Below are 25384 nucleotides of genomic sequence, written 5' to 3' on the forward strand. Positions count from 1 at the left end.
CAAGTCCAAGTCGGAGAGCGAGACGGCTACAAAGACTGGGTCGGAGACTACTCACAAGAGCACGACGACGACGTCTTCCCCCAACGGCGCTACCAAGACTGAGAGCACTCTTCCCAACGGCACTGTCAAGCCTCTCACCGAGAGCAAGACAACAGCGGAGACCAACCCTACGAAGGACAACAAGCAGTCTACTACTCAGACCGAGTCCAAGCCAGCCGATGCCAACATCAAGACTGAAAACAAGGTCGATGGCAATGGCAAGATCAAGACCGAGTCTCCCAGCAGCCACGATAATACCAAGCCCGCATCTAAGACCTCTACGCCTCCCACAAAGGAGCACAGCACTGGTGGAAGCAAGGTCATCAACACAAACTCCGGCAAGGAGATGGTGATCGACGGCAAAGACAAGCTCCACAACACGCAGCTGACGAGTCTCGGCAAGGCGGGCCCAGAGAACAAGCCCAAACATGAGAGCAAGCCTAGCGATGGTGGTAAGGTTCACAAAGCTGGCAAGTCTTCCGGGCAAAAGCCATCTCATCCCCACGGCAAAGATGGTAAGGCCCACAAAAGCGACAGTCCCACAACCAAGCACAAGGAGGGCGCTCCAAAGAGAGGCAAGCCCGGCGCCAAGAATGGACTGACCGCTAAGCCAAAGCGCAAAGGGGCTCACAAGGCCGGTGCCGAGAACGGGCTGTCCGCGAAGCCAAAGCAGCGTGGCAGTGGCAAGAAGCTCAACAACTCCAAGAAGACGGCCAACAACAAGCTCGATTCAAAGCGTTCCCGCAAGAACCGAAAGGGAAGAGCCGTCAGCAAGAACAAGGCTCCAGGCAAGTCCACTGGTCCTCGCAAGCTTGGTGCTAAGAAGACGGATGCTAGCAAGCAGCGTGTGGTCAGCAAGAACAAGGGTGGTAAGAAGAATTCTGTCACTGTCAACAAGACCGTTCGCGGAAAGAAGCCTGCGACCAGGAAGAGGACTGGCACCAAGGTCCCCGCTGACAAGAAGAAGAAGTCTGACGCTCAGTCTCCCGACAAGGAGAGGACAGGCGCCAAGTCTGCTACCAGGAAGAGGACCGGCTCGAAGTCTCCTGCTACCAAGAAGAAGACTGGCCCCCGGGGTACAAAGAACAAGGTCGGCGGCAAGCCCAAGACTGGATCAAAGAAACCCCTCGTCAACAAGAAGGTCGTCTCGCACAAGGGTGCTGCCGGAAAGAAGACAGCCGGGCACAAGACTACCACGAAGAAGACTCCTGTCGGCAAGGTCCCTACTACACCCAAGAAACTTGGCAAGACCACCACCGCCAAACAAGAGTCAGTAGGCCACAAGACTGAGAGCAAGACTTACGGCACAGGCAAGAAGGGTGCCCCCGCTCACCCTGCACACGCAAAGGGCAGCGACCATGGCCAGAAGGAGCCTCCCAAGACGCCTTCGCACAACAAGGAGACCGCTTCGACTGTTCACAAGAAGGATGCACCCACTCACAAGACCAAAGGGCACACGACTACCATCGATGGCAAGGAGAAGAAGGACCACACGACTACCAGTACCACCGCCTCCAAGGAAAGTGCACACCATGGGACTACGAATGTCCAGGAGAAGACTTCGGAGAACAAGCCCCTAGACAAGAAGGGCGTCCACACACCCACCACCACTACCGCGCACACTAACCACAAGGAGACCATTCCTCAGAAGGAGAGCATTGAGACTGAGAAGAAGACCACCGGTCCCGTGCACTTTAACAAGCCTACCGGCACTACCACGACTACCCCTGAAGCCAACAAGAAGAAGTCGACGGTTGAGCACAAGAGCACCACAAAGGGCCACGAGACTACCACGGTAGGAAATGGGAAGGAGCATGGCAGCGGAACTCAGACCAACACGGTGCGTAGCTGAGCAGCGGTTGTATTGAGTTTGCTTCGATTTGTCCTTGTGCCTGTGTCATCTGACAATCCTAAACCTCGTCTTTCTTTGTCCACTACAGATCAAGCGTGAAGTACAATCTTACTCTGACATCAATACCGGCCTTGAAGCCCGCAGCTCAGACGAGCTCGCACCAAGGTTCTCCTTCAAGAAATTCGGCAAGGGTCTCTTCACCGGCCTCAAGCTCGTGACAGCCGGTGTCCTGCATACCGCGGGCAGCGTCTTGCGTCGAGGCGAAGCACACGACTCTGCCGCACTTCAGGGCAGCAGTGCACTGAACCAGGTGCTGGCTCGCAGTTCCGTCCTCGCTCCCGAGCAGCAGAATCACTCTATCTTCCTCAGTAAGCGCGAGATCGACTATCTCGTTGAGGACATCTTGGCTAGGCGAGACGTCGTCAGCGACGCCGACATCACTCAGCGGGAGTTTGACGAGTACATGAATGATGTCCTGGCTCGCGCCGAGTCGATGGGCGATCACGAGTAGACAATAGTACAGCTGTGATTGGTGCATCGCCTCACTGAGTGCCGATTTGAGAATTCTCTGAGTCTTCTCCTGCTTTGTTGTCCTTCTTTTTCTGCCCTCACCCTTCCCTATGACTATCCTTACTTATGCTGATGTGGCCTCGGCCCGTCATTCACCTTCTTTGAATAGATGGACATAAATCGATTCTGGTGCTCACGGCCACCATTCAGCCCCTCAATCAGTAGAAGCAGAAAAGATTCGAACTACTGTGGGGCCCTCTGGAGATGGGCCCCTCTAGAAATTGTCATGAGTGCCCTTCTAGATTCGGCGGGGGAGGCGTCACAGCTCTTCGAGAACTCCGCGTGCGAGGCTCTGCTGCAAATATAGACACGTGTCTGAGCGGCCAGCAAAATTCAAGAAGGATCAGGGTGAAGTCCTAGATTGCGACATGTGAGCATGTGGGTTGTCTGGACAGGGTAGCGGTCACAATTATGATGACAGGGAAGCGGGGCGGATCGAACACTTGGTCTTGCCTTGTACCAGATCGATAGCTCGGCAGAGCTTCTCTGAGATCTTCTCCATTGGCTCATCATCGTCTCGAGGGCGGCTCGAGGCCCACAGACTTGAGGCCATGGTTCATGACACATCCCGCTGGATTAGTGCCACAATCGCGGACCTTCTGTGCAGCCGCTCGCCATCTGTCAAAAGTAGCTTTCTGCCCCTCAGAAGGCTCAAGGCCGGTGTAGCTGAGGCCGTACTTGAGGGCACAGCCCCCAGGATCGACGCTGCAGTCGATGGCCTTCTGCGCTGAAAGTCGCCAGTCACGGGCGGCAATATCGTCCTCAACAATAGCGCGAGCCCATGCGTCTTCGATCGCGTCGTCGAGTTCGCCTCTCTTGCCGATTGTGGGTGGGTAAGCAGCGAAAAGCTCTTGAGCTACGCTGTCTCGCGCATCTTCGGAAGTCACTAAGTCTGCCAAGAGCTCTCGGGCGTCCTCGAGCTTCCAGAAGGGCATCACATGGGGGTCTTGTCAGTGTCGGTAGCATGCGCAGACTTTGTGTAGATTGGACTCACCTCTTGCTCAGAGAGTCCACCATCTCGAGTCTCGATATCATCGATATCTCGGTCCCAAAAGACGTTGCCGTCATCGTCGTCACGTGCGTCTTCGACAGCTTCACCAATGTCTCTGTCATAGATAAAGAGATCGCCGGATGGATATGACCACAGAGAGCGTTTGATAGGCAGCAGCATGCCCGCAAGTGTGGGCTGAGGGCCCTTCGGCTGCTCGATCTCGTCTCCCTTGGGCTCTCCTTGTCCTGGAGCTTGCCCTGCTTTTTCTGTCTGCTCGTCCTGCTCGTCCCTTTCGAACATCTGTTCGTTCTCATCTAGAGATCTTCTGAGATTGCCGGGGTGCTTGTGATCGCCTTTGCCCGGTGGCGCGCCCTTGCCTGCTTTGCCCTTGTGATTTGACTTGTTCAGTGGTGGAGGCCGACTGTTGCTGTGAGAACTTTTGGAGTTGCCATGGTGCCCCCCTTCAGCTGGCTTGCCTGCTTTGGCACTTTTGCTCCTAGGCATCTTCTGGTCGCGCAAAGCCGATTGATGCTGCAACAGCTTACGCTCTACTTGGGACAGCTTAGCTGACTTCTTTGAAGATTTCTTGGCTACTCTTTTGGGATGAGCAGACTTCTTCTTCTTGGCGTGTCGGGGCTTCTTTGGCCTCGGTGCCTCGCCAGGCCCCAGCTCTTCGCGCTCCGGGTCCATAGGTACCCAGACAGGGGGGTTGATTGGGGCTCGGGGAGTGCTCCTTGTGAGGACCGAGGACCGTTCGTTGTGCCCATTGAGCAACGAGGTGTCAATCGGTATGGCCGAGACGCTCTGCAAGCCCCGGCTGCCCGTACCGGCCTGCAAGCCGTCGGCGACTTGACGTCCTACAGATGTGACTGTGTCAATATCGTCATCGCTGAGAAAGGGCAGAGCGAAGGCCGTGCCAGACGAGAAAGCAAGAGAGAGGCTGATAGCTAGTGCAACGTGGTTGACATTGAGCTTCATGACTGAAATTTCTTTTCCAGTGATGACCCGCTATATTTGAGAATTCAGGGACCTCGGCTTCACGCTGATGTTGAGTATCGCTAGCGCGTGGTCTCAGATGGAGCGCCTTTGCGTCGAAGGAAGAGCTGTTGAAATAGCCAGACGTATGAAGACCGGTTCTACGTCGAGTGGCAGACGAAAAGATCGAAATTGGCGAAGGTGAGTGAGCGCTGCTGAAGAGAAGAGGAGGTTGGTGCGCAGAGCCTTCGGCCGGGGCTCGCCCTTTATAGCGGCTCTCATTGTTGCTGCAAAGTTCGGATGGCAAGTTGGTTAGCTCGGAGCAACCGCGGATCGGTCACTTGGCAGCTAGCCACAATATCCGATGGCTCCAGTTTATATGCCAGCAAGTTCGGCCGAAGTCGTTCGTTCTCGTAGTCCCACGCAGCGGTCACGTATTCACACCTCTGCGCTCGTCCTTGCACATCATCGACTTTGACACGTTGCTATTGCGCGCCAAATCCCTGTCAGTAAGCCGTTGCTACAGAGCCTGAGCGCGGGTTGCGTTGCTCTCCTGACGCGTGTGACAGCAAATCGCTTGCTACTTTGCTCTTGGGCAACCTCTTCCAGCCTAAATGCCGAGTACGCAGTCTATATGCGACTCTGTAAGAGGGAGGAGACCCGGAAATCCCCTCCCGTTGTGCCCTGCAACATCCTGCACGGATCAGGAGTTCCGGTCATTGCTCTCGCGGGCGAGAAAGATCTCCAGAGAGATTTCAGGATCCCAAGCAATGGTTCCGCCCGAGCTCTACTTACGACACTGACTTGAAGACACAGGTGGAATGATCCAATGTGCACGTGTTTGAGTCCTCAGTGTATTCACCGCCGGAACGCACGGCCCGCGCAGCTGAGATCTGAATGCTCTGGCCTGTGCTGCAGCGTATCTCCGGATTCCGGCAAGGCGCAGAGTAGCCGGAGGGCGCCACGATTTTTGAATGACGGGGGTCACAGGAGCGAGGTATCTTCGAGGGCCGCTCTGGAGACCGAGGTAGATTCTTGAGGGTGGGTCCTTTCTCACGGATCTCGATACATGCTGTGATATACCCTGACCCTCTTGTCTACCATACCATCGCCGATTCTGGATACCTGACCAACTGTCTGCTGTCCTTCACCCGGACTATATCCGCACTGCTCCATCTTCTCACGAAGCAGCGAGTCGCAATGTCGCTTGCCTCATGGATCTCCAACTTCGTTGCTTCCATTACTGATACCTTCGGCTATGTCCTGCCCCTCACGGTGCTGTATCTGTTGTACTTGATCATCAGATACCCTAATAGGCTGGTGGGCACACACAGTGATCGAGCCTATGTCTGGACTGTTCCCGGCTATCCCCTCATCGGAAATTTGGTCGATGTGGCCAGAAGAGGAGTGAGTGAGCAAGTAGTCTTGACAGACCGCGGCTTCAAGGCTGATCCGATGAACCTCTATGTCCCCCCTGCCCTTTCAGACAAAGAAGCAGTTTGATCACTTCCTGTATCTTGCAAATTCCTGTCCCCCTGGCAAGCCAAATTTCTCCTGGACTGTTCCTCCTGTGGGCAGGATTGTCTTCCTCAATCATCCCGCATACATCGAGCACATCCAGAAGACCAACTTCAACAATTATGTCAAGGGTGACTTCTTGAAGAACGCCTTCGGAGATTTCATCGGTACAACGGGCATCTTTGTGACTGATGGCGAGGAGTGGAAGAGGAGCCGAAAGATGGCCAGCAGAGTCTTCTCTGTGGGCCAATTTCGCCGCGTCGTCACCACTGTTGTCCATGAGGAATTACACTCAGTAAATGGTGTGCTAGATGCCATGACTGGCGAGGCAGGACAAGGTACCATTGCTCTGCCAAACTTGTTCTTCCGCTACACCCTCTCGTCCTTCGCCAAGATGGCATTTGGCGCAGACATCCAGTGCCTCAAACCAGACCCTGCATGTCTGCAGGAAGACGTACCTTTCGCCACGGCCTTTGATTCGGCGCAAGAACATATCAACAACCGCTTCACGAAGCCCGGCTGGCAACTGTGGGAGAAATACACTCCAGGAGGCAAGCAGATGGTGGCCTGGACAAAGGTCATGCGAGACTTTGCCAGGAAGATCATCGATGATCGGCTCATGCTGCTGGACCTCAAGGAAAAGGCTCGTGGCGAGGAGATGCAGGACAGGGGAATCGCAATGGGCCAGTCTGAGGCGGCACTGAATGAAAAGAGTCAGAGAGCGGGCATGGCGCCTGGAGATGGCAATGATAAGGACCTGCTGGGGCTCTTCATGGATATGACAAGAGACCCCGAAGAGCTGCTGGATGTGGTGCTCAACTTCATCATCGGTGAGTCTGTCGAATGTATTGGACTGTAACAGGATGTGATGCTGACCCTTCAAGGTCGTCACTGTGTCACGCCATAGCTGGAAGAGACACGACTGCCCAGTCCCTCTCGTGGTTCTTCATCGAGCTCTTCGCTCACCCCGAGCACGTACAACCAATTCTGGATGAAATCGCCCTGCTCTTCCCCTCGTCAGCTACGGACACAAGCACCCCCAATTACCTCGCATACGACGATCTTCGCCAGCTACCGTACATGCAGGCCTGCCTAGCAGAGTCTATCCGACTCCACCCTCCCGTTCCCAAAAACTCGAAGAGCGCCCTTCAGGACGATGTCATTGTTCCTCTCAACAGTGCTGGCACCTCCACTACGCCTCCTCCGGTCAAGGTCTTCAAGGGAGAGATGGTCGCGTGGTCTGACTGGGTCCTAGCGCGACTGCCCACCGTCTGGGGAGAGGACTGCGCCGAGTACAAGCCCTCTCGCTTCCTCCTGGCCGACGAAAGTGGTCCGGGAGGCTGGCGCTTCAACTCCAATCTGGGTCCATGGAAGTTCCACGCTTTCAACGGAGGCCCGCGCCTCTGCCTCGGTATGACATTGGCCTACTTTGAGGCAATGGCGGTGCTTACGCTCATACTTCCCAAATGGGACGTGAAGTGGGCAGCCCCCCACGAGGGGCAGGTCTGTCTAGGCAAGAGACCTCCTCCGGCGGGGAGATCCGCGGAGGAAGAACAGAGGGACGGGTGGGAATGGCCGCCCAACTATAAGAGTAGTCTTACGCATCCTTGTGAGGACTACAGTGCCACTTTTGTCCGCAGGTGAGATGAGATGAGGTGGGTATTTGTATCATAATGCGAGAGATGAGAGGACGCGTGAGAGAGCTGGACTGATGTGCCTGTTGAGCGAGCGTGTTTAATAATACTATCTGCTGAACACACTGCCGAAAAGATTTGCTGAACGACGACGATGACCTTGTATGACAATATGAAGTGTGATACTCAAAAAGAGAGCCGGGTATCTCGACCACAGTCTATTCGTACAGGACTTGCATAGCTATACACCGCTGCACTTCCACTTCCCTCTCTTGTCTGCTCTGCTCTCATCTCATTTCCTCCGGCCATTCGTTCCTTCTCCTCCACTGTCCCTCGTGTCCAAAGCGAGGATTGACCGGGTACGTCTCCCAACCTCCATCCTTGCTCTTCCGTGAAGGATCAAGCCCAGGTCGACCAATGGGCAGCAGCCAACCGAGCGGATTGAAGCCCATCGTTTGTGTCCAGTTGGCGTGCAGGGACTGCAGTCCACTGAGCTTGCGGTAGCGTACGAGGCTAGAGGAGTCGTCGACTGAAGCTGGAGTGGAAGTGGAAGCGGGGAGAGCCCTCTCGACTTTCCAGAGATTGATCTCATAGCGCAATCTGCCCCACTCTCGATCCCAGGCCTTCTTTGTCTGGCGTTGCTCCTTGATCATTCTGAAGCCTTCTGTTCTCTTCGCTCCAGCACGACCACCAGCACTGGAGGATCCCTTCTCTCCAACTCCTTGACTCTCCAGATCTCCCGCCACTGCAGCTCGTTCTTGCTCACGAATTCGATCTTGCTGCTTGACCCAGCCTCCTTTGCGGGAGAACCAGGAAGCAAGGGCGATTTCCTCTCGTCTGGCTACTCGAGTGAAGTTAAGATGGTCGAGAGTCGTTTGGTTTGTCATGATGAGCCAGGTATGGGTCACGAGGAGGGAGAAGGTGAAGAGGATGAAGACGACACAGCTGCATGAGAGACGGGAGCAGGCGAAGGAAAGTCAGCTTGGCTGCGATGAGGAGCAAAAGATGAGGTACGACCCATGCCACTCACATCGGGAACAGACTGATGATGAAACCATCCACGGTCCAACCCTCGATCGATTTGTCAACGCCTCTGTTGAAAAGGACGCCAGCTGAGATCAGGACAAAGAACTCCAGTACCGTAACCCAAAGGACGAAGTTGAGGTAGAACTGCAGTGTAACGGGATACGGTGAGCCTCTGTGCACTAATCATTATCTTCGAGATCTCATCTGGGACTCACCTTGTGATTTCCACCACCCACACACCCCCCAACCCAAGGACAATGATGATCCATCTTCTCAATGCACGTCCCACAATGTCTGCAGTGATGCGCCCTGTAAGGCTTGACGTGAGAGCATCGATGGCAGTATCTGTTGCTCCTTCTCAGCGGGGCATAATCTGGGAAAGGCGGCTGTCGTGTCGGAGGCTGCTCCTCCGGGTCGGAGAAGGGGTGCTGAGGGTAGCTACGTGGGTACTGTGTTGGGGCAATGGGTGGCAAAGGCGCCGATTCGGGTGGTGGCCGTTGTACTGCCGGAGCTCGTGTCCTGGTCTGTTCGGCTTCGCTCAGGGCTCGTTCGTCCTCCCCAGCGGCGGCTGCGAAGCCGGCTCCAATGGGTCCGAGAATTGCGGGTAGAGTAGGGTCTTCAAGATGCTCGTCTCCCGGGCCCTCTCCTCGAGAGCCATGATACCCATCTTGATCGCCTCGCAGTGCAATTGTGGAAGCATTCTCATCAGAAGTGGGTCCTTGCTCTCCCGCAGGCGCCTCTTTCTTCTCCTCGCCAAGGTAAGGACCCCCAAGTCCCTGCTCCCGCCACTGTTGCTGCGTCTCCCTCCGCTGCTGCTGCTCCCGTGATCTACTCTCCAGACCCGGGGGCTTGGGCTGTTCTTCCTTCTCTACGTGATCTCTGACTAGTCCAGGACCCGTGAGGACGACCTTGATGTATGACCAGATGGTAAGTAGGTAGACAACATGGAATACCACTATGAGCGCAATGCCTGTGCTTCTGCTTGCGAGGGGGCGGGGGTGAGTCAGGGAGGAAGGGGGTGGAGGTTGCTGGATTGCCGGTACGCATATGCGCCAGACATAGACTGATAGTTGCAAGAAGGCGAGGTACCGACCGGAATGTGAGCTGGAGTGTCCCTCCTCGCCTTGCAGCTACACAAGTCACGCAGTTTACTCACCAACGTACACCCAACCAAGTATAATCGCCACGAGGGGTATCATCCCTTTCCTCTTCCACGCGGGATCAGGCTTATCTCCATCTTCATCCTCTTTGGCCCTGCGCGCTTCGATTCTCTCCTGCTCTTTGCGCTGAAAGTCCTCCGTCCAAGAGGTGATGGCGTCTGTGCAGGACTCGATGGAACGAAGGCAGGCTGGGGTGGACCGATCTTCACTGGGCTCTGTAGCGCTGAGCCGCTTGGGTGACCGTCTTTTGCCTGAGGTAGTAGGGGAAGAGGAGAGACGACGCAAGGGCTGGGTAGGCGAGGAAGAGGTCGACGGTTCTCCCCGTCGTCCTGCAGAAGTATTTGAAGAGGAGGCTGCAAGATCGGTCCCTCCTCCGCTCGACGAAAGCGATGGGCCTGAAGGATTCACGGGCTCAGCATGGCGCATCGTTGCACTCATATTAGAGTCGTGAGGTTGGGCCAGCGGTGGCGCAGCAATGGGACCAGCAGCAGGAGCAGCAGCTGGACGCGCCTCGAGCTGCGAGGTGGATGGCGTAGGGTCCATCGCGGGCGGGGAGGCGGCGCGCAGGCTGTGCTGCTCTCCACTGAATTAGCAGTGATAGCGTTGTGGGCCTTTCAGCTTACCGCAGACAGTGAAGATCTCTCGAGAGGGTGGTGATGGTATGACGATGGTAACAAAGGGGATCCAAGTGCCGTTCCATCTCCTCTGTTGTTCAAAAGCGGTACCGCCTTCTTTCCGTGTGACGTCGGCGGGCATCCGTCTCTTGGCGAGCGAGATCGGATCGGAAGGTGACCAAGCCACAGGCACAAGCTCATTGGCCGACGCATGAGCCAGGCACCGCTTCCCCGCATTCCCCGCCTTCCTTGTGCGCCGGTAGTGTAAGCTTCTTCGGTCCGAGCAGATCTTCCACCCTACTCTACTCCTCCATACTACCACCCGCAGTAGACACACAGCGACCACGACCATGTCTGAAGAGATCCCTGCAAATCGTCCACGGCCTGTACGTATCCTCGCCCTACACGCTGGCCCTTCCCGTCCCGCTTCAACGTCTTCCTCGCCTTCTCGATCGACATGGTCAGCCTCGCAATCTGCGGCATCCTACCGTGCTCAGCTAGCGCCCCTCATCAACTCACTCCCTCCGCACTGGGAGATGCACTTCCTCGAGGCAGGGTTCGCAGTGGATCCTGAAGCTGCCAACGAGGCTTCGGGGAGCAGTGGCAGTAGCAGTGGAAGCCCCAAGATCAGCAGAGGAGAGAAGATCCGCCAAGCTCTGCTAGATTGCTCCTTACTGGATGCGCTAGGAGGAGAGGTGGAGAGCGAGAAGACCAGGAAGGCCATGCTCGATAAGGCGCAAACGTCGCCTACCCCGTCTTCTTCACAAGCAGTCTCATCGCCTGCAGAGCAGCGACTAGCCTCCTTGCGCAAATCGCTCGCCGAGTCGGACGACGAGGCTCGCAGCGAGACCTTCAGGATATACACTCGTTCTGGGCTGGACGATGCCGAGTCATTGCTCATGGCCGAGGGCATGCTCGCGCCTGATCGGGACTGGTTCATCCCCAATCGGCGGAGCGATGCAGAAGGACCAGCAGTCATAGGTTTACAATCCTCCTTAGCGCGAGTGGGCGACTATCTACGCGAGAAGGGTCCCTTCCACATCGGCATCGGAAGCGGTTCAGGCTACGAAGTGCTCCGCCTCGTATCCGCTTTGCTGAAGTCTGCCGCCTCCTCCTCCGACGATGACACGCAAGCCATGCAGCCTGTGCTATCCTACCCGCTTCTCTTTCCACTCCTCCCGCTGACCGCCCCTGCTCCACGTATGGGCGGGTGGGAAGTCCTGCCGTCTCTTCCGCTCCCCAATGGACGAAGGCGAGCTCTTTGCCAGAGTGGTATGCACGTCCTTGTCAGAATGGGAGAGGGGGTGCCTGTGCTGAAGGAGGAGTTCTGGCAAGGGGAGAGGAAGAAGTGGCAGGACACGGGCGCAGGGGAGAGCAAAGAAGAGCAGAAGGTGAAGACGTGGAGGATTGGACTGTTGCCTCTGACAAGTACCTCCTCAAAGGGTCAAGAAGCTACGAGCTCGACTTCGTCAGACGAGCACCTCCTCCTTTCCCCCTCCTCCACTGCGACAGCGGCAGCAAATAGCGCTACCCTCCTCACCTCCTCTACCACGGCGTACCTCGCTTCCACACTTCGCAAGCTCTGTTTCCACCTCGAGGTGGTCCCCGGGCTGGAGCCAGCGGAGGCTCGAGCGGTGGCAAGGGCACGCGCTCGTGAGGAGGCGCAGGAGGAGGAGAAGCGTAGACAGCAGGGCGGATCAGCAGAGGGAGAAGATGGAGTGCAGATCGAACGGGATTCCATTGGGCCCTTCTTGCGGGAGAGGGCGAGGCAGGATGCGATGGAGGAGAGGCAAGACGGAAAGATCTGAGGTGTACCCTACCGCCACACTTGGACCCCTACAAGGTCAATGCGCATCACATCGCCTAATCAGTCTTTCTCAGGGCTTGTGCGCTCACTCAGACACACAGGCATAATACAATAAGCAGCTAACACAACTACTCGTATTCAAGCTAAGTAAGAGTATGGTGACAATACAATACGCGACAGCAGAGCAAAGCTAGCAAATGACAATCAAAACAATGCAAGGGGGTGCGGAAGTAAAGTGCGGAGGAACGACACTATGCGGGAGCGCATTCCGCTCCGCCAGATGCGTCGCTCTGCCTCACTTCCACTTTCTACCTCTTCCGCAGTGGAAGAAATCAGGCATCCTTGGTGGTAGTGGTGATGCCACTGTCCTCCTTCTTGGCGCTCTTGTCCTCGTCGGAACCAGCGTAGCCCTCGCGCATCTCGTTGGCCTTGCCAAGCTGAGGCAGGCCCTCCTCTTCGTTGCTGGCGACGCGGTCGGCGCCCTTGAGGGGTCGATTTTGGGTGATACCGACCAAATACCACTTCTTGTTATCAAAGAGATCTTTAACTCGCTCCAGGGGCATTCCGCTTACTTCAGGCATGGCGAATAGGACGAAGGCCAACGCAGCGACCGACATGATGAAGAAGAAGACGAAGAGGACGTAAGGTCCACCCGAGTTGATGATAGGGTTGACTGATCGCGATGACCCGTACTGGCAGGCGAAGTGGATAACGGAAATGGTGGCGACTCCAAGTGATCGCACGTCGAGGGCGAACATCTCCGTCTGGGAGAGGTACTGGACAGAGTTGACTCCAATGGCCCAGGCTACTCCCGAGAGGAAGATGAAGAAGATTCCGACATCGGCCATCATCTTCTGCGCGCTGGTCTCGGTAGTGGTGTTTGTGTTGTAGTGGTACTTGAGGTAGATGGCGAGGTAGAGGCAAGAGATGGCTTGGATGGTGAGACCGGCCATAACGGCAGTCTTCCTACCCAGCAAGTCGACGAGGAAGAAGGCAGCCGCGAGCGACGAGACGAGCTTGACGATACCGAAGACACCAGTGGTGAAGAGCTTGGTCTGAGCACCCTTGATACCGACGAAGCCGAAGAGCTTGGGAGCAAAGACGGTCATGGAACCACCGCCGGAGAATTGTCCGAAGAGCTGGATTCCGATTCCGATCAACAGGACGTGCAAGTTTCGACGGTTGTTGATCAGCTGAGGGAAGACGTGGTACCAGGCACGGTTGCCACGAGCAATGCGCTCCTCGTCGAGTGTGTCTGCCATCTGGCCGAACTCCTGGTTGACAATGGCGTTTTCGTCACCACGGTTTCGCAGCCAGTTGAGCGACTTGCGTGCTTCCTCCTCACGGCCGACCTTGAGAAGCCAGCGAGGAGACTCGGGAATGAAGAAGCTATTGATGAAGATGAGACCGGCAAAGATGTAGTTGAGGGCTGCGGGGACCTGCCACTGCAAGCTAGAGGCGCTGGAGATGTTCTTGGCAGTACCGTAGTTGACCCAGTAGCCGAGGAGGATACCGATGTAGACAGATCCAGAGAAGACACAGACGCAGAGACCTCGGATGGCTCGGGGGGCAATTTCGGCAAGGTAGGTGGGGGCAACGACGGGGGTGCAACCAACACCGAGACCAGCGAGGAAACGACCAGCAAGGAGTTGGCTCAGGTTGCCATCGCCCTCCTGTCCGTGGACGGAAGTGAACCAGATGATGGTTCCCATGATCCAGAGGAGACAGGCAAGTTGGGCAGTCCTGCGTCGACCGAGGATGTCACTAAGGGTGGAAGGCGGAGATGAGGATGCAGAGAGCTTGTCAGTGGCTAGCAGGCGGGAAGGAAATGCATGTCGGTGTCGACAGTGTACTCACGAGACGGCAAAGGCAAGGACGGAGCCGACGATGGAACCAGCCTGGAGCATAGATGCGATGTTGTTCTCAACAGACGAGTCGGCCTCGAAGGAGAAGCTCTTCTTGAAGCTGGCTTGGGTAATGACACCGGAGATGATTCCCTCGTCGAGACCGCGAGAGATACCCAGAGCACCGATGGTCCATACTGGCCACCAGAGTCGGATCCAGGATCGCGACTCGGAGGGCACTTCACGAAGGTGACGAAGCAGCATGGTGCGCGGTATATACGGGGCGGCGGGTAGTGTAGACGGGGCGAAGGGGAGGAGGTGTCGCAGACAGCGGGCGAGTAAGGAGGTCTAGACGGAACACGCGACGAGGAGGACGTCGCGATGAAAAATATGCCGACTAGGGTAGGATCTACTGGGGTGAGAACGTGCTGACGGGAGGAAGGTGGCAATGAAGGGCCGATGATCCGCATCCTCTTTATACATCACACGGTACAGCTGCATCCGCCTCTTCCTATCTCACTTGCAGCCCTCACCCCACCGCCACAATTGCTTTACCCCGCACGATGACCGTCGGTCCTGCTACGCAGCCCCGCCCCACCGCTGCGACTGGAGCCAATATCGTTCCTACAAAGTAAATTAAGTCAGGGGCCCCCCACCGGAGATCTCTTCGAGACTCGTGCAATGCACAACCTGATCATTCGCGATCTTCGGCCTACTCCGCCGATGCTTGGCGCTGCACGATGTACATCCGGGGTCCGAGTTGCCCTGGGCAAAAGTAGGAAGGTGGGGTCAGAGGAAACTGAATTGGTTTGGGGCAGGCGGATCGACCGTCACACGACCCGAGGGCGCACAAGCGTCAGGGCCAGGTCAGATATGCGAGACATTCGGGAGCAACCGGACAGACATTGACGGATCTGCATAGCAGTGCAGGACAGGTGCGGGATGGGCGGGAGGTAAATCGATGTGAAGTGAGGTGATCCTGCTCGGGGAGTGCAGTGCAGCAAGTCAGGGGGGTAAAATGCGAAGTGGCGTGCATTGGTAGTCGGACGTGCAAATTTGCTGGCCCTGGGTGCCTGGTGCCTAAGATGGCAGGACCCCACATATACGACGGCGAATGAGAAGAGGATGATCGGCAATTCATCCTTGAAGAGCAAGATGCAGCAGTTTCGAGTTGAGATGTACGTGGGAGCAGAGGGGAAGCGGCGCTTTTGCCCTGTTGCGATTCGGAGATGCGTCCGGGGTTGCACACGGCCAAGGTCAGGCGAAGAGCAACTTCCGGTTTGAGGCAATACGTCTTGTAGCGGAGCCCCACAGTGCTGGTGTGGCGCTGGCAGAGAGGTGCTGTTCCTTTCTTGTCTTGCCCTTGCAATCGCTCCCAGAAACAGACTCCTAATAATTTTGCCAAGACCTGGAGGCTGTCCCTACTCATGCATGGTGTGACGCCCTCCTCTGCTCCCCTGCACCTCGCTTCTAGTCCCAGCTGCCCACGCGTGGCTGCCCACTCGCTTCTCCGCCCCTGCGCTCAGATGACGGCGTTCGCTCCCAGACTCTGGGTATGGCCGCGACGGGACCAGTCAGAGGCTAAATTTGTGCGGGAAGCTGAGCCTTCTAGAGCCCCGGTAAGCCCCGTGGAGGAGCCTGAGGAGCCTAACCGCTGAGCTACAGTACTGCTGATCGAACCGTATGGGGATGCCAAGGCTCAGAAGAAGGCAAGTCTTGGCAGTAGCAACCCCGCTGGTCCCGCACTGGACGCCATCCAACCACAGCTTGGTCGCAAACTTGCCCCCAACATCACCCCTGATCGGGAGTCTTCGCCGCAACTTCAGATACAGTCTCCGAGCCGTTACATCCGAGCACTTCTTCTGAAGATCTGCTACCCTACGCACGAGAACCTAACGCGGGGCTCCGTGCCTCTCGCACTGTGGACTGTGCAATGTGCAGCGTACAGTGTATCTGCTACAGTATGACCGTTCGACTGAGACAGCGCGAGAGCGCTCCATACCCCGAACCCACGAAGAGCGACTTCATACGGCCGGTCGGTACGGCGGTAAATCAGGGGACGGGTGAACTCAATTCCACTGAGGTTAGACCCTGCCAAACGGATCGACGAGGCTGATGAAGCAGGATGTGTAATCCAGCTTTGCGTCTGCTCTGCAGGGCACAGAAAGTGTCTTGTACAGCGAGCGATCGAAGAGCAAGCCCCATGTGGGGGTTACACCGAGGTCTCCCCATTCGGAGTCTGAGAATCTCAGGGCCCGCTCTGCCCCGCCCCACAGTATTTGGACGATCGCAGCGTGACTGCACTGCCTCTCCTTCTTCGAAATCACCAAGACTACGCGCCCAAACTCGGTACAAACTATGTAGGTGCGAATGTATGTATGCATATGATCAATAGGATGAGTGTACGAGCCAGGAGTGAGGGAACAGTAAGACCACATGTGCGGAGTAAAGGGAAAGTGTAGCCCGCCCGATTGATCAACCGATCGATCGTGGGCAAGGGGCGAAAAGGTACCATCTTCAACTCCTCTCGGCTATCAAAAATGCTTGGCGGGGCGAAAGTTATAGCGATAGGGGTGGCGAAGTAGGCCCCCTCTCTGCCTTGTGTCTCGTCCGTCGCCCTCTGCATCTCGCCGGAGCATGAGCTAGCTGCTTTCCTGCAGCTCCTCCCACCAAGCTGTACCACTGACCCTTGCTCCTGCTCACCCTTCTGCTCCGCCAGCAGTGGCCTGGCCTCAAGTGCTCAGCTGCTCGGATTGGCCTCCCCACCCCGGACCCCAAGCCCAAGCGCACCACCCGCTCCGTCCGCCTCGCCCGCCGCTTCCCCCTCATCCTCATCTTCGTCGTTGTCCCCGGCAGGTGGAGCTCCCTCGCTCTCATCGTCACCTCCAACATTACTAGCGCTGGCGCTAGGGCCCAAACTGGAGCTCTCGGCACTCTCGTCATCGTCGTCGCCTTCTTCCCCCTCGTCCTGCTTCTCGTCTCCATTCCCGCGGACGTCGACGTCGACATCGTTGGAGAGACCTGCTCGAGCCATCTTGTCGCTCAGGAGCAATGCGCCGCCGCCTCCTCGTCTTTCTTCTTGACGAGCCTCACTGGAGCCGAACTCGTCATCCCCGCCGGCCCTGTCGCTCATCACGTAGCCGTTGAGAGAGCGAACGCTGGACCTTGGTGTGGTGGCTAGACTGCCTGGCTCTAGAGCACCAGGGGCAGCGGAAACCCCGACCTCATTGGCTTTCGATGCTGTTGCTGCTGAAGTTGTAGTGGCAGGGTTAGGACTCTGTGCGTTGCCTGGTAACGAGGCCAGCGCAGCGCTTCGCACGTCGTGAGGCGCATTGAGTGAGCCCAGCACCCAATCTGGTCTCGCGGGTAAGCCAGGAATCGAGGCCGGCGGTGGTGAGATGGTTCCTGCGACACTGCCCTGTTCCACTTGTCCTTGCTGGTGGCCATGTTGCGTCGACTCGCCCTCAGATGCAACGACCGGAGAAGTCGGAACGGCTTGAGCCGGTATCACGGAGCCTAGACGAATGGAGGAGGATCCGATTGTGTGCTGGAGCGGACGACCGTGCAGTCCTGCGGTCAGAGCGGGCGGCGAGGCTACCCCAGTCGGGTAGCGCAGAGGCATGTCCGAGACGGGGACGGCGGAAGGCAGCCCGTAGTAACCCATTGCTGCCAAGGGGAGCTGCTGTTGATACACTCCCTGTTGCTGCTGCGATGGTACGAAAGGAGCTGTTGAAGGAGGCCAGGGGAGCGGCGCATATCCACCGCCGATGACAGTCTGTTGTGGAGCATAGTGAGGAATATTCTGCTGTTGGTGTTGATGTTGCCGTGTTGTCAACGTAGCTGCTTCTGCTCCATGTTGAACCCTGGCGCTTCTGCCTTGGGTGGAAGACTCTCCTGCTCCTCCTCCAGTACGATTGGGGTCGAACAAAGATCTGTCCCCCACGTTGAGTCGTCCCGAGCTCCCATTGCCAGCCGATGTCATGATCCTTCTACCGTCGGTTGGTTGTAGCCTCATTGAGGCGGGGCTTGCAGAGCGCGAAGTCGATACAGAAGAAGCCTGTAGATCTCCAAATTGCTGCTGCTGCTGTTGTTGTCGCCCATGAGGCAGGGATGGAAACCCAGACTGTGCAGTTCCCGCAGTCGCGCCGGCTCTTGAGACGCTCAGACTCTCGCTGGAGCTACTGGCTCTGCTTCCCCTCCGCTGCGCATCTCCTTCGACGTTTCCTCTGCCTCCCCTCCGACTGACGGCAGAGTTGCTGCTGCCGCTCACGCTCGGCGCCGGAGAAGGTATACCGACGGAGCTGTTTGTGCTGGGCGTAGGGGGAAAAGGGGAGAAGGCATCGAAGCTGCTGAGATTGGAAGTAGAGCCATTACCAGAGGGATTCTGAGCATAGTACAGGCCACCCTGCTGAGAATGTTGCCAACTTGGCTGAGGGTATGGATACTGGTACATGGCTTGCGGTACAGAACCGCCGTTTTGGGAGTACAGGGGCATCTGTTGTTGGGCATGCTGTTGATATTGGGACCAGGGTGGAGTGTGAAACGGGGGTTGCTGCTGTTGCTGGGGAGTCAGTTGAGGCCAGACGGGTTCTCTATCGAAGCCTGTTGTGCTCGCTGCGTATCGGCCTGGTTCGTTTTGTTGAGCGCCGAATAGAGCGCCATTGGCATCGTAGTACGTTGATTGATACGGTAGTGGAGGCATACCAGAGGCAGCGTAGGGATTGATAGCAGCGCCCGAAGGCCTGAACTCCTCTTGTGGTGGAGCAGGCCCTGCCACCGAGCCCTTGGCAGACGAAGGAGTTCCTGCTGTGGCAGAGTTCATTCCGAGTCCAGCTCGTGCATTGCTGGGACTGTTGGCAGCGCTTCCCTTACTCCTTGCTGTTCCGTCAACCGAGCTACCCACAGGCTTTGACTGCTCTTCGCTCTCTGCGAGGCTCGCACCAAAGATCCGGTCCCGAGCTTCTCGGTAGGCAGCCTCTCTTTCCTCTATTGTCATATCCTTTCTACTCTTCTTCCCCGGCTCAGAGCCAGAGCCGTCCTCACCCGGGCCTGTTGCCCCAGCACGAATGCCTCTTGTACCCAGTGATGGGTCTCTGCGCATGATACGGAAGCTGGAGGGACCAGGAAGGGCTCCACCGGCAGGTGAGCCGTTCTGATCTACGACAGAAGGGCTCGAGTCGCCGCTCCGAGAACTTCCGGCAAGAGCCTGGTTTCCTCCAATCGATGTGACTGCGAAGGGCGAGGCATCACCAGGTCGAGGAGCGGCATTCATCCTGTCGAAGAGCTGGGTGACCCGGAGAGGCGGGCTGGCAGATGAAAGAACGTGGACGGGATCAGTTTGGGATCAGTTTCGTGATGGGAGATCTGAGCGCAATAACTCTAGAAGCTACTCACATTCTAGTATCTGCAGTTCGGCTCAATTTGACCACCTTTGTCTCCACGTCGACGTCTCTGTGTAGATTGTAATAGTCGGCACATCGGTGTACGAGTAACCGCTGGTAGGAGTTCATCAATGGCAATACGTGCTCGGTCGCTCCATCAGGATTGGCGATGAAGTCTATCATGTGCTGCTCCTGTCGTAGCAGGAAGAGGCGATCCTTGGAGGAGCGAAGAGCATCACAGAGGGTCTCATCGAGGGCTGACGGCACTGACGGCAGGGCAGATGTAGACGTTGCGGCCGGGGGCGTGGCGAGCTTGAGGGAGGTGAGTCCAGAAGACAAGGCTGCTGCATCGGCAGGAGAAGTGACTTGCGGAGAGCCTTGGCTGCTACCAACTGCTGGCGCCGATACCTTGCCAGGTCTAGCCAGCAAAGTGGGCCCACTACTGCCTGCCCCGCCCCGTGCTGTTGGCGCCGCTGCTGCCCCGGGGCCACTCAATCCCTGAGCGGCCCCTGGGCTAAGACTCCCACTGGGCTGCGGTCCTGCTGACATTTGCGTGATCCAGAGCAAATGTAATCTACTATCAGCACCTCTCCCCTGCTCGTGGGGAGTAAGTCGGGGACGTCTGTATTAGACCGAGGCTGACGAGGGGAGAGTCTATGTCCGGGTCATGATTGGAGCTAGTCTGGGAGCTTGGGAGGTGAGATTGTGACGTGCTTCGAGGGTAGTGGAGGCGGTATGATATGCTGTGAGCTGCTGGGGAGGTGAATAGGAAGAGTCTGATGGCCAAGAAGATGTGAGGAGACTTGGGTACGGGCGTAGAGTCGTCCGTCAAGCGAGGGGCCATGCGCGGGGCCGAGCCGAGGCGTGCAGGCGGGAGTGGAGCGCAAAAAATTGGCCCACGCGGCTGGGCGGAGGTCAGACGATCTTCCGGCAGCCAGGCGCACGATGCTCACCCACGCACTCACTCACGCACACGACGGACACCATCGCCCCACATCGATCATCGTCATCGTCGTCGTCGTCGTCGTCCTCACCACCACCACCACCACCACCACCACCCAGCATATACTCATACCCTCATCGCATACAGGCACCACAGATACGCTCACTCAGCAGATACCTCACACTTTCATATCCTTCGCTGCGCAGCACCCTCTTCATTCACAGCTCGGAACCGTCCACTCATACATACCCACTGCGCCTAGCTCCAGCAGTCACAGATCCTTTTACAACCTCGACTACGCGCAAGGAGGCCATCGACGTCGCCATCGCTTCCCTGCAGTACGCAGAGATGGTGACTACCATAGCACAGCCCTCTGGCTCCTCTACACCCTTTGCAAGTGATCCAGTCGCATCTTCATCTTCATCTTCTTCGTCAGCATCCACCTCCACCCTTCGCTCCCCACCTCCAGTGGTGTCCGTACCCCACTATGCTCCCAGGGCTGCTACACACGGCTTGACCCTCACCCTCGTCGATGAAGTGCAGCAAACATATTCCAGTGGTAGCAATTCCACTGCCAGCGACTTCGAGGCCATCTCGGGATTCAGTGTGACGTCGGCTTCCTCTTCTGCGCAACCCTCATACCCTTCGGTGCAAAGGACGAGACGGCCCCCTTCAAGAGCAGCCACCCATGATGATCAGACGACATACAACACACGAGCCTCGTCGAGGAAAAGCCGCTTCCGTAGATCGCAGTCTCGGCATTCCCCCTTTCCACCCATAATGGTCGCCAATTCCATCAACGTCACCCTCGCCATAGTACCTTCAGCGCCACCACCTCCCGCTACCGCACCGCCCCTGACACTCTCCTATCGTGCAGGCATCGACCCCAAAACGATATTTGTAGAAGAAAGTCAGCATACGCAATGCGAGCAGCAGAGGAGAGCATGGAAGAGTATGGGGCGGCGAGGGGATGCGGCGGCATCAGCAGCAGCTGGGCGAGCAGGATCGACAACAGGTGCTGGGAGGACAGGGCACAAGAGCAACAGCGGTACTGTTACTCCCTCTTCCACCCGCACGCAGACTACTTCCGACGCTCTCACTCTGGAGACGACCACGCCCGCCTCGACGCTACCAGCAACCCCTCTCTCACCCTCCCTCAAGTCCGACCTTTCCGCTACCCTCGATCCTCGTCAAGATGCATCTATTCCCGACTCTACCACACCCACCCCAGCAACTCAAAATCGCACACCGACACTTCCAGCGTGGTCACAGCCCCGTCCATGGGCCCGTCTGGCTTCCAAGGACACCGGCGCCATGAGCTTCATGATGCCAGCCAGCAGTGCCGTGTCCGAAGCTGATGGGCCCAGCGCAGCTTCGACATCGGCATCCGTAATAGCCGCGCCCCACCCATCCAACTCAAATGGTCGCTCTTCTAATCAGCAGCAGCAGCAGCATTCGAGGTCTTGGCAGCGCCAGCCTCGCCTCTCACTCGAGGCTCTTCTTGCAGACGCTCACACACAATTTACTGCTCCCCTCACCCTGCCTCGGGGTCTCATCAACAAAGGCAATTTCTGCTTCGCCAATGCTATCATGCAGGTCCTCGTCTTCTGCGCTCCCTTCTACAACCTTTTCACAAAGGTTGGAGATGAGATCAGCGCCGACTTTGCCAATGCCACACCTTTGATGGAGGCCGTGGTACACTTTCTGAGGGAGTTCCATCTTGCGGAGCGGCCCAGAGGTGGGAGGACAGGAGCCAGCGAATTGGCACCGAATCCGCAATTGAGTGAGCCTCTGGTGCCAGAGTACGTGTACGAGGCAATGAAGCTCAACAAGCGCTTCGACCTCATGAGACGCGGTCACCAAGAAGATGCTGAAGAATTCCTCGGCTTCTTCCTCGATACTCTACACGAAGAGCTCTTGTCTGCCATTCAACGGTCCAATGCACGTGTAGCTGCTATGCAGAAGAAGAGCGGTGCAGGTGCAAGACGAGCTGCTGCTGGCAGTACAAACGCTGCTACATCCTCGGACGATGCACCTGTCGGTGAAGACGATGTCGAGATTGAAGAGGAGCGAGAGGTGCAACGCCCAGCCTCGCCCAGTGAGGAAGGATGGATGGAAGTTGGACAAAAGGGCAAGACTGCCTTTACCCGGACGACGTCCAATGCCGAGTCTCCCATCACTCGTATGTTCGGCGGCAAGCTGCGTTCCGTCCTCCGTACGCCAGGAGCAAAAGACAGTGTCACTCTGGAGCCGTACCAGCCGCTGCAGCTTGACATCCAGCCGTCTCACGTGCACACCATCGAAGATGCTCTGCTCAACTTGACGGTTCCCGAAACGATTCCTGGCGTCTACTCGCCAGCAAGAGGCGGACTGGTCGATGCCACGAAGCAAGTCTTTATCGAGCGTACTCCACCCATCCTAGTCCTCCATCTCAAACGATTCTTGTACGATGAAGTCGGAGGTGTGCAGAAGAACGTCAAGGAGGTAGGGTACACAGACACACTGGACATCGGAGGGGAGATGGTCTCACCTACCAGGAGAGCCGAGGGCCCCACCAGGTATCGCCTCTTTGGCGTCGTCTACCACCATGGAAGGTACGCATCGGGAGGACACTACACCGTCGATGTCCTGCGGCAGGACGGCAGTGGCTGGATCCACTTTGACGACACCACCTTTGGGCCCGTCGCCTCGGAGCACGTAGGCAGGAAGGCGGGGCAACCACTGAGGGGCAATGGAGGTCATGATGGATTGGCTTACCTGCTCTTCTATAAGAGACAGGGACTCGATGCGGGTGTGAATGGAGAATTGGCCCACGCGATCGCCAATGGAGCGAGCACGTCGGCATCGGCATCGCAGTCCAGGGCCAGCTCCCGTGGTCCTGCAGCATCACACATCAAGAGCTCCCCCTCAGCGGCAGCAGCAGCAGCCAACGGGCACCTCCGTCTCTCCAGCGAAGGCTCCGCGGTTGCTGCCAACGGCAACAACAGGTCTCGGACAACGACGAGTGCTTCTGGGGATGGATCTTCCCCTCGTCCTGCAAAGAAGAGTGGTGATAAGCAGTCGCAGGGGCAGGCGCAGCAGAGCGGCGAAGGAGGAGAAGCGGTTAGACCCGCAGCGAAGCGCATTGTCCCTGGAGCGGCTCCTGCTGCGATGAAGAGTGGGGGTGCAGGTAAGGGGGCAAAGGGTGGGTAGATTGGGATGTGAGATGGGGAGAGAAGGAAAGAGTCGTTTGCGGTGGTTGGGCCTAGAGGCTGTGATAGGATGAGAGGCAGTATACACATTCGTCCCGATTGACTGGCAGGCAGGTAGAGCGCTCATTCGAGCGAGCGAGCGAGCGAGCGAGCGAGCTTATTTCTCTCCCCTATTACATAGTCGCCTATAGCACTAGATGTGCACACCGAATAGCATAGCGCAGCACAGCTGCAAATATCATAGCTATCCAGGATCCCCAATGCTTACCGTCGCCTCAGTCTTGCTTGTGCATCACCATTGACTTCAGCGATATGCAGAATCGTGCGTCTGCTTTCCCTCTTCACCCCTCGATCCTCACCCTTCACCTTTACCACAATTCAGACAGAGACAGATCAATTTGAAAGTAAGGGTAGGTCGTAAAGTGCTTTAGAATTTAGCAAATAGTAGACAAGCAGATTGTACCTCGTAGAGGGGGGTCAGAGTCATTTCGAAGAGGTACAAAGAGGACGCGGGCCCGTCCGAAGAGGGCGGCGGAGGGGTAGGGGTGGAAGTGAGGAAGAGGTGGGGGGTTGGGGGATTGGGTGCAGTTCCCTTGGTCTGGTCTCTGCAGCAGTCCGTGAAGTGAAGAGCATGGAGTGCGACGTGCGAAGAGTCGAGGAGAAGGAACTCCCTGCTTTAAAGCGCCCAAGCGCCCACAGCCACACTAGCCATACCCAGCACAGCGGCCATGACTGCGCTCTTTCCACCAAAGGCAGCAGCAGCTCCAACTGCTCCACTAGAAGCAGCAGTCGAAGAAGCACCGGCAGCCGAGCTCGATGCGCCACTGGCGGCAGAGGTCATCGAAGTGGACAGGCTGAGAGAAGAGGCAATGGAAGATTCGGCGGCTGCGACGGACGAGGAGGGGACGGCGGTACTGCTGCTGACGGTTGCGGTTCCGTCAGCGGTCTGTGAGACAGGAGGAGGAAGGCGGAGCAAAGCGAGTAGAATGGGTCAGTAAGGGTCGGTCTCTTGGCCTACAATTTGTTTTGCAGCTGTTACTCTATCTTTTCCATTTCCGCTCTACACGTGCACTTACGTTCTCGACCATGATGTAGGTCATTGCGACAATGTGGCCCAAGTTGTCGGCATCGTCAACGTAGTCGGCAAGTTCCATTGTAGATACTCCCATCTGAGTAGTGAAACCATCAGGTGCTTCAAATCCACTTTCCTGAGCAAAGACCAATGCCATGTACCTATGAGCTCCAGTTCCAGCTGCAGGTCCTGGCTCAGCATAAGATGTAATGGCAGGAGTGGAGTTGGTAAGTCTACCATTGGAAAGACGCAGGTCGTTGGCGAGGTAGTGACGAGTGACATTGCTTCCTCCCATTGTCTGTCCGTACGCTCCAGGGTCGACGATCATAGCAGTGAAGTTCATAGCGGCATACTGGGATGCCATGCTAGCGGGTACGTCCAGCTGGAAAGTGGGAGCAGTGGCCAGGGCCGAGGTGTCGGCGGGGAATTCGAAGCGCTGACCAGTGGTGACATTGGTAGAGCCAAAGGCGAGGACGAGGGCAGAGGAGAGGTCCAGGTAGTCCGAGTCGATGGGCTCGGGGATGAGGGCCTGAGCCTCGAACTGGGTGAGATCCTGGGCAATGGCCCTGGGGATGTCTACAGCGAGGGAAGAGGTGCTGGCGGCGAGGGCCAGGGCGGCAGTGGCGGTGATGGATCGGTAGAGCATGGTAAAGAGTGTGTGGAAGTGTGTTGAGCGAGAGCGAGATGGGGGGGAGTTGTACGAAGGAAAGATTCAAGAAAGGTCAGGAGGGAAAGTGGGGAAACAGGACGAAGGGGGGACAAGGAGA

The 25384-nt window shown here is 57.0% G+C and overlaps 9 protein-coding genes across 9 annotated transcripts; 3 read left to right on the forward strand and 6 right to left on the reverse strand.

The window, feature by feature from the left end:
- Nucleotides 1–1886: 1886 nt before the first annotated feature.
- On the reverse strand, nucleotides 1887–2547 carry BCV69DRAFT_90643 (hypothetical protein). The gene has a single exon (XM_025495626.1). It carries the CDS (start codon nucleotides 2427–2429, stop codon nucleotides 2037–2039), a length of 393 nt encoding a protein of 130 aa, XP_025345152.1. The 5' UTR covers nucleotides 2430–2547; the 3' UTR covers nucleotides 1887–2036.
- A 665-nt stretch (nucleotides 2548–3212) lies between these two features.
- BCV69DRAFT_90620 (hypothetical protein) lies at nucleotides 3213–4744 on the reverse strand. The gene has a single exon (XM_025495625.1). It carries the CDS (start codon nucleotides 4428–4430, stop codon nucleotides 3396–3398), a length of 1035 nt encoding a protein of 344 aa, XP_025345153.1. The 5' UTR covers nucleotides 4431–4744; the 3' UTR covers nucleotides 3213–3395.
- A 696-nt stretch (nucleotides 4745–5440) lies between these two features.
- BCV69DRAFT_291491 (cytochrome P450) lies at nucleotides 5441–7735 on the forward strand. The gene is made up of 3 exons (XM_025493750.1): nucleotides 5441–5834; nucleotides 5914–6775; nucleotides 6853–7735. Exons 1-3 carry the CDS (start codon nucleotides 5628–5630, stop codon nucleotides 7587–7589), a joined length of 1806 nt encoding a protein of 601 aa, XP_025345154.1. The 5' UTR covers nucleotides 5441–5627; the 3' UTR covers nucleotides 7590–7735.
- Nucleotides 7686–10514, reverse strand: BCV69DRAFT_315115 (hypothetical protein). The gene is made up of 4 exons (XM_025495175.1): nucleotides 9762–10514; nucleotides 8821–9668; nucleotides 8610–8749; nucleotides 7686–8524 (listed from the first exon to the last, which is right to left on the reverse strand). The coding sequence occupies exons 1-4, from the start codon at nucleotides 10306–10308 to the stop codon at nucleotides 7867–7869; spliced, it is 2193 nt and encodes a 730-aa protein (XP_025345155.1). The 5' UTR covers nucleotides 10309–10514; the 3' UTR covers nucleotides 7686–7866.
- Nucleotides 10515–10529: 15 nt separating this feature from the next.
- BCV69DRAFT_90954 (hypothetical protein) lies at nucleotides 10530–12353 on the forward strand. The gene is made up of 2 exons (XM_025495629.1): nucleotides 10530–10765; nucleotides 10845–12353. Exon 2 carries the CDS (start codon nucleotides 10916–10918, stop codon nucleotides 12185–12187), a length of 1272 nt encoding a protein of 423 aa, XP_025345156.1. The 5' UTR covers nucleotides 10530–10765; nucleotides 10845–10915; the 3' UTR covers nucleotides 12188–12353.
- Nucleotides 12320–14590, reverse strand: BCV69DRAFT_90690 (general substrate transporter). Its single transcript, XM_025495627.1, has 2 exons — nucleotides 14044–14590; nucleotides 12320–13950 (listed from the first exon to the last, which is right to left on the reverse strand). The coding sequence occupies exons 1-2, from the start codon at nucleotides 14292–14294 to the stop codon at nucleotides 12519–12521; spliced, it is 1683 nt and encodes a 560-aa protein (XP_025345157.1). The 5' UTR covers nucleotides 14295–14590; the 3' UTR covers nucleotides 12320–12518.
- Nucleotides 14591–16619: 2029 nt separating this feature from the next.
- BCV69DRAFT_90919 (hypothetical protein) lies at nucleotides 16620–19483 on the reverse strand. Its single transcript, XM_025495628.1, has 3 exons — nucleotides 19425–19483; nucleotides 19271–19336; nucleotides 16620–19160 (listed from the first exon to the last, which is right to left on the reverse strand). Exons 2-3 carry the CDS (start codon nucleotides 19296–19298, stop codon nucleotides 16771–16773), a joined length of 2418 nt encoding a protein of 805 aa, XP_025345158.1. The 5' UTR covers nucleotides 19299–19336; nucleotides 19425–19483; the 3' UTR covers nucleotides 16620–16770.
- A 2416-nt stretch (nucleotides 19484–21899) lies between these two features.
- BCV69DRAFT_240107 (cysteine proteinase) lies at nucleotides 21900–23129 on the forward strand (the record flags this gene model as incomplete). Its single annotated transcript, XM_025489992.1, has 2 exons — nucleotides 21900–22332; nucleotides 22420–23129. Coding segments are annotated over 2 exons (1143 nt in total), but the record flags the coding sequence as incomplete, so codon positions are not given.
- Nucleotides 23130–24072: 943 nt separating this feature from the next.
- BCV69DRAFT_285597 (hypothetical protein) lies at nucleotides 24073–25374 on the reverse strand. Its single transcript, XM_025493440.1, has 2 exons — nucleotides 24622–25374; nucleotides 24073–24491 (listed from the first exon to the last, which is right to left on the reverse strand). The coding sequence occupies exons 1-2, from the start codon at nucleotides 25261–25263 to the stop codon at nucleotides 24222–24224; spliced, it is 912 nt and encodes a 303-aa protein (XP_025345160.1). The 5' UTR covers nucleotides 25264–25374; the 3' UTR covers nucleotides 24073–24221.
- Between the last annotated feature and the right edge of the window lie 10 nt (nucleotides 25375–25384).

Source organism: Pseudomicrostroma glucosiphilum, assembly GCF_003144135.1.
Source record: "Pseudomicrostroma glucosiphilum strain MCA 4718 unplaced genomic scaffold BCV69scaffold_19, whole genome shotgun sequence".
Classification (NCBI taxonomy): Eukaryota; Fungi; Basidiomycota; class Exobasidiomycetes; order Microstromatales; family Microstromataceae; genus Microstroma; species Microstroma glucosiphilum.

What these genes read in the sequence shown, in the direction of transcription:
- BCV69DRAFT_90643 (XM_025495626.1), bottom strand. Translation starts at nt 2,429, where the DNA reads ATGCACCAATCACAGCTGTACTATTGTCTACTCGTGATCGCCCATCGA.
- BCV69DRAFT_90620 (XM_025495625.1), bottom strand. Translation starts at nt 4,430, where the DNA reads ATGAAGCTCAATGTCAACCACGTTGCACTAGCTATCAGCCTCTCTCTT.
- BCV69DRAFT_291491 (XM_025493750.1), top strand. Translation starts at nt 5,628, where the DNA reads ATGTCGCTTGCCTCATGGATCTCCAACTTCGTTGCTTCCATTACTGAT. An exon ending in TCGATGTGGCCAGAAGAGGA is followed by an intron (nt 5,835 to 5,913) that starts GTGAGTGAGCAA and finishes CTGCCCTTTCAG; the next exon opens with ACAAAGAAGCAGTTTGATCA. An exon ending in GGTGCTCAACTTCATCATCG is followed by an intron (nt 6,776 to 6,852) that starts GTGAGTCTGTCG and finishes GTCACGCCATAG; the next exon opens with CTGGAAGAGACACGACTGCC.
- BCV69DRAFT_315115 (XM_025495175.1), bottom strand. Translation starts at nt 10,308, where the DNA reads ATGGACCCTACGCCATCCACCTCGCAGCTCGAGGCGCGTCCAGCTGCT. An exon ending in TGGGTGGTGGAAATCACAAG is followed by an intron (nt 8,750 to 8,820) that starts GTGAGTCCCAGA and finishes GTTACACTGCAG; the next exon opens with TTCTACCTCAACTTCGTCCT. An exon ending in ATCATCAGTCTGTTCCCGAT is followed by an intron (nt 8,525 to 8,609) that starts GTGAGTGGCATG and finishes TCTCTCATGCAG; the next exon opens with CTGTGTCGTCTTCATCCTCT.
- BCV69DRAFT_90954 (XM_025495629.1), top strand. Translation starts at nt 10,916, where the DNA reads ATGCACTTCCTCGAGGCAGGGTTCGCAGTGGATCCTGAAGCTGCCAAC.
- BCV69DRAFT_90690 (XM_025495627.1), bottom strand. Translation starts at nt 14,294, where the DNA reads ATGCTGCTTCGTCACCTTCGTGAAGTGCCCTCCGAGTCGCGATCCTGG. An exon ending in GTCCTTGCCTTTGCCGTCTC is followed by an intron (nt 13,951 to 14,043) that starts GTGAGTACACTG and finishes TTCCACCCTTAG; the next exon opens with TGACATCCTCGGTCGACGCA.
- BCV69DRAFT_90919 (XM_025495628.1), bottom strand. Translation starts at nt 19,298, where the DNA reads ATGCCGCTCCTCGACCTGGTGATGCCTC. An exon ending in CCTCGACCTGGTGATGCCTC is followed by an intron (nt 19,161 to 19,270) that starts GCCCTTCGCAGT and finishes CTGCCGGTGGAG; the next exon opens with CCCTTCCTGGTCCCTCCAGC.
- BCV69DRAFT_285597 (XM_025493440.1), bottom strand. Translation starts at nt 25,263, where the DNA reads ATGCTCTACCGATCCATCACCGCCACTGCCGCCCTGGCCCTCGCCGCC. An exon ending in CCTACATCATGGTCGAGAAC is followed by an intron (nt 24,492 to 24,621) that starts GTAAGTGCACGT and finishes CCTGTCTCACAG; the next exon opens with ACCGCTGACGGAACCGCAAC.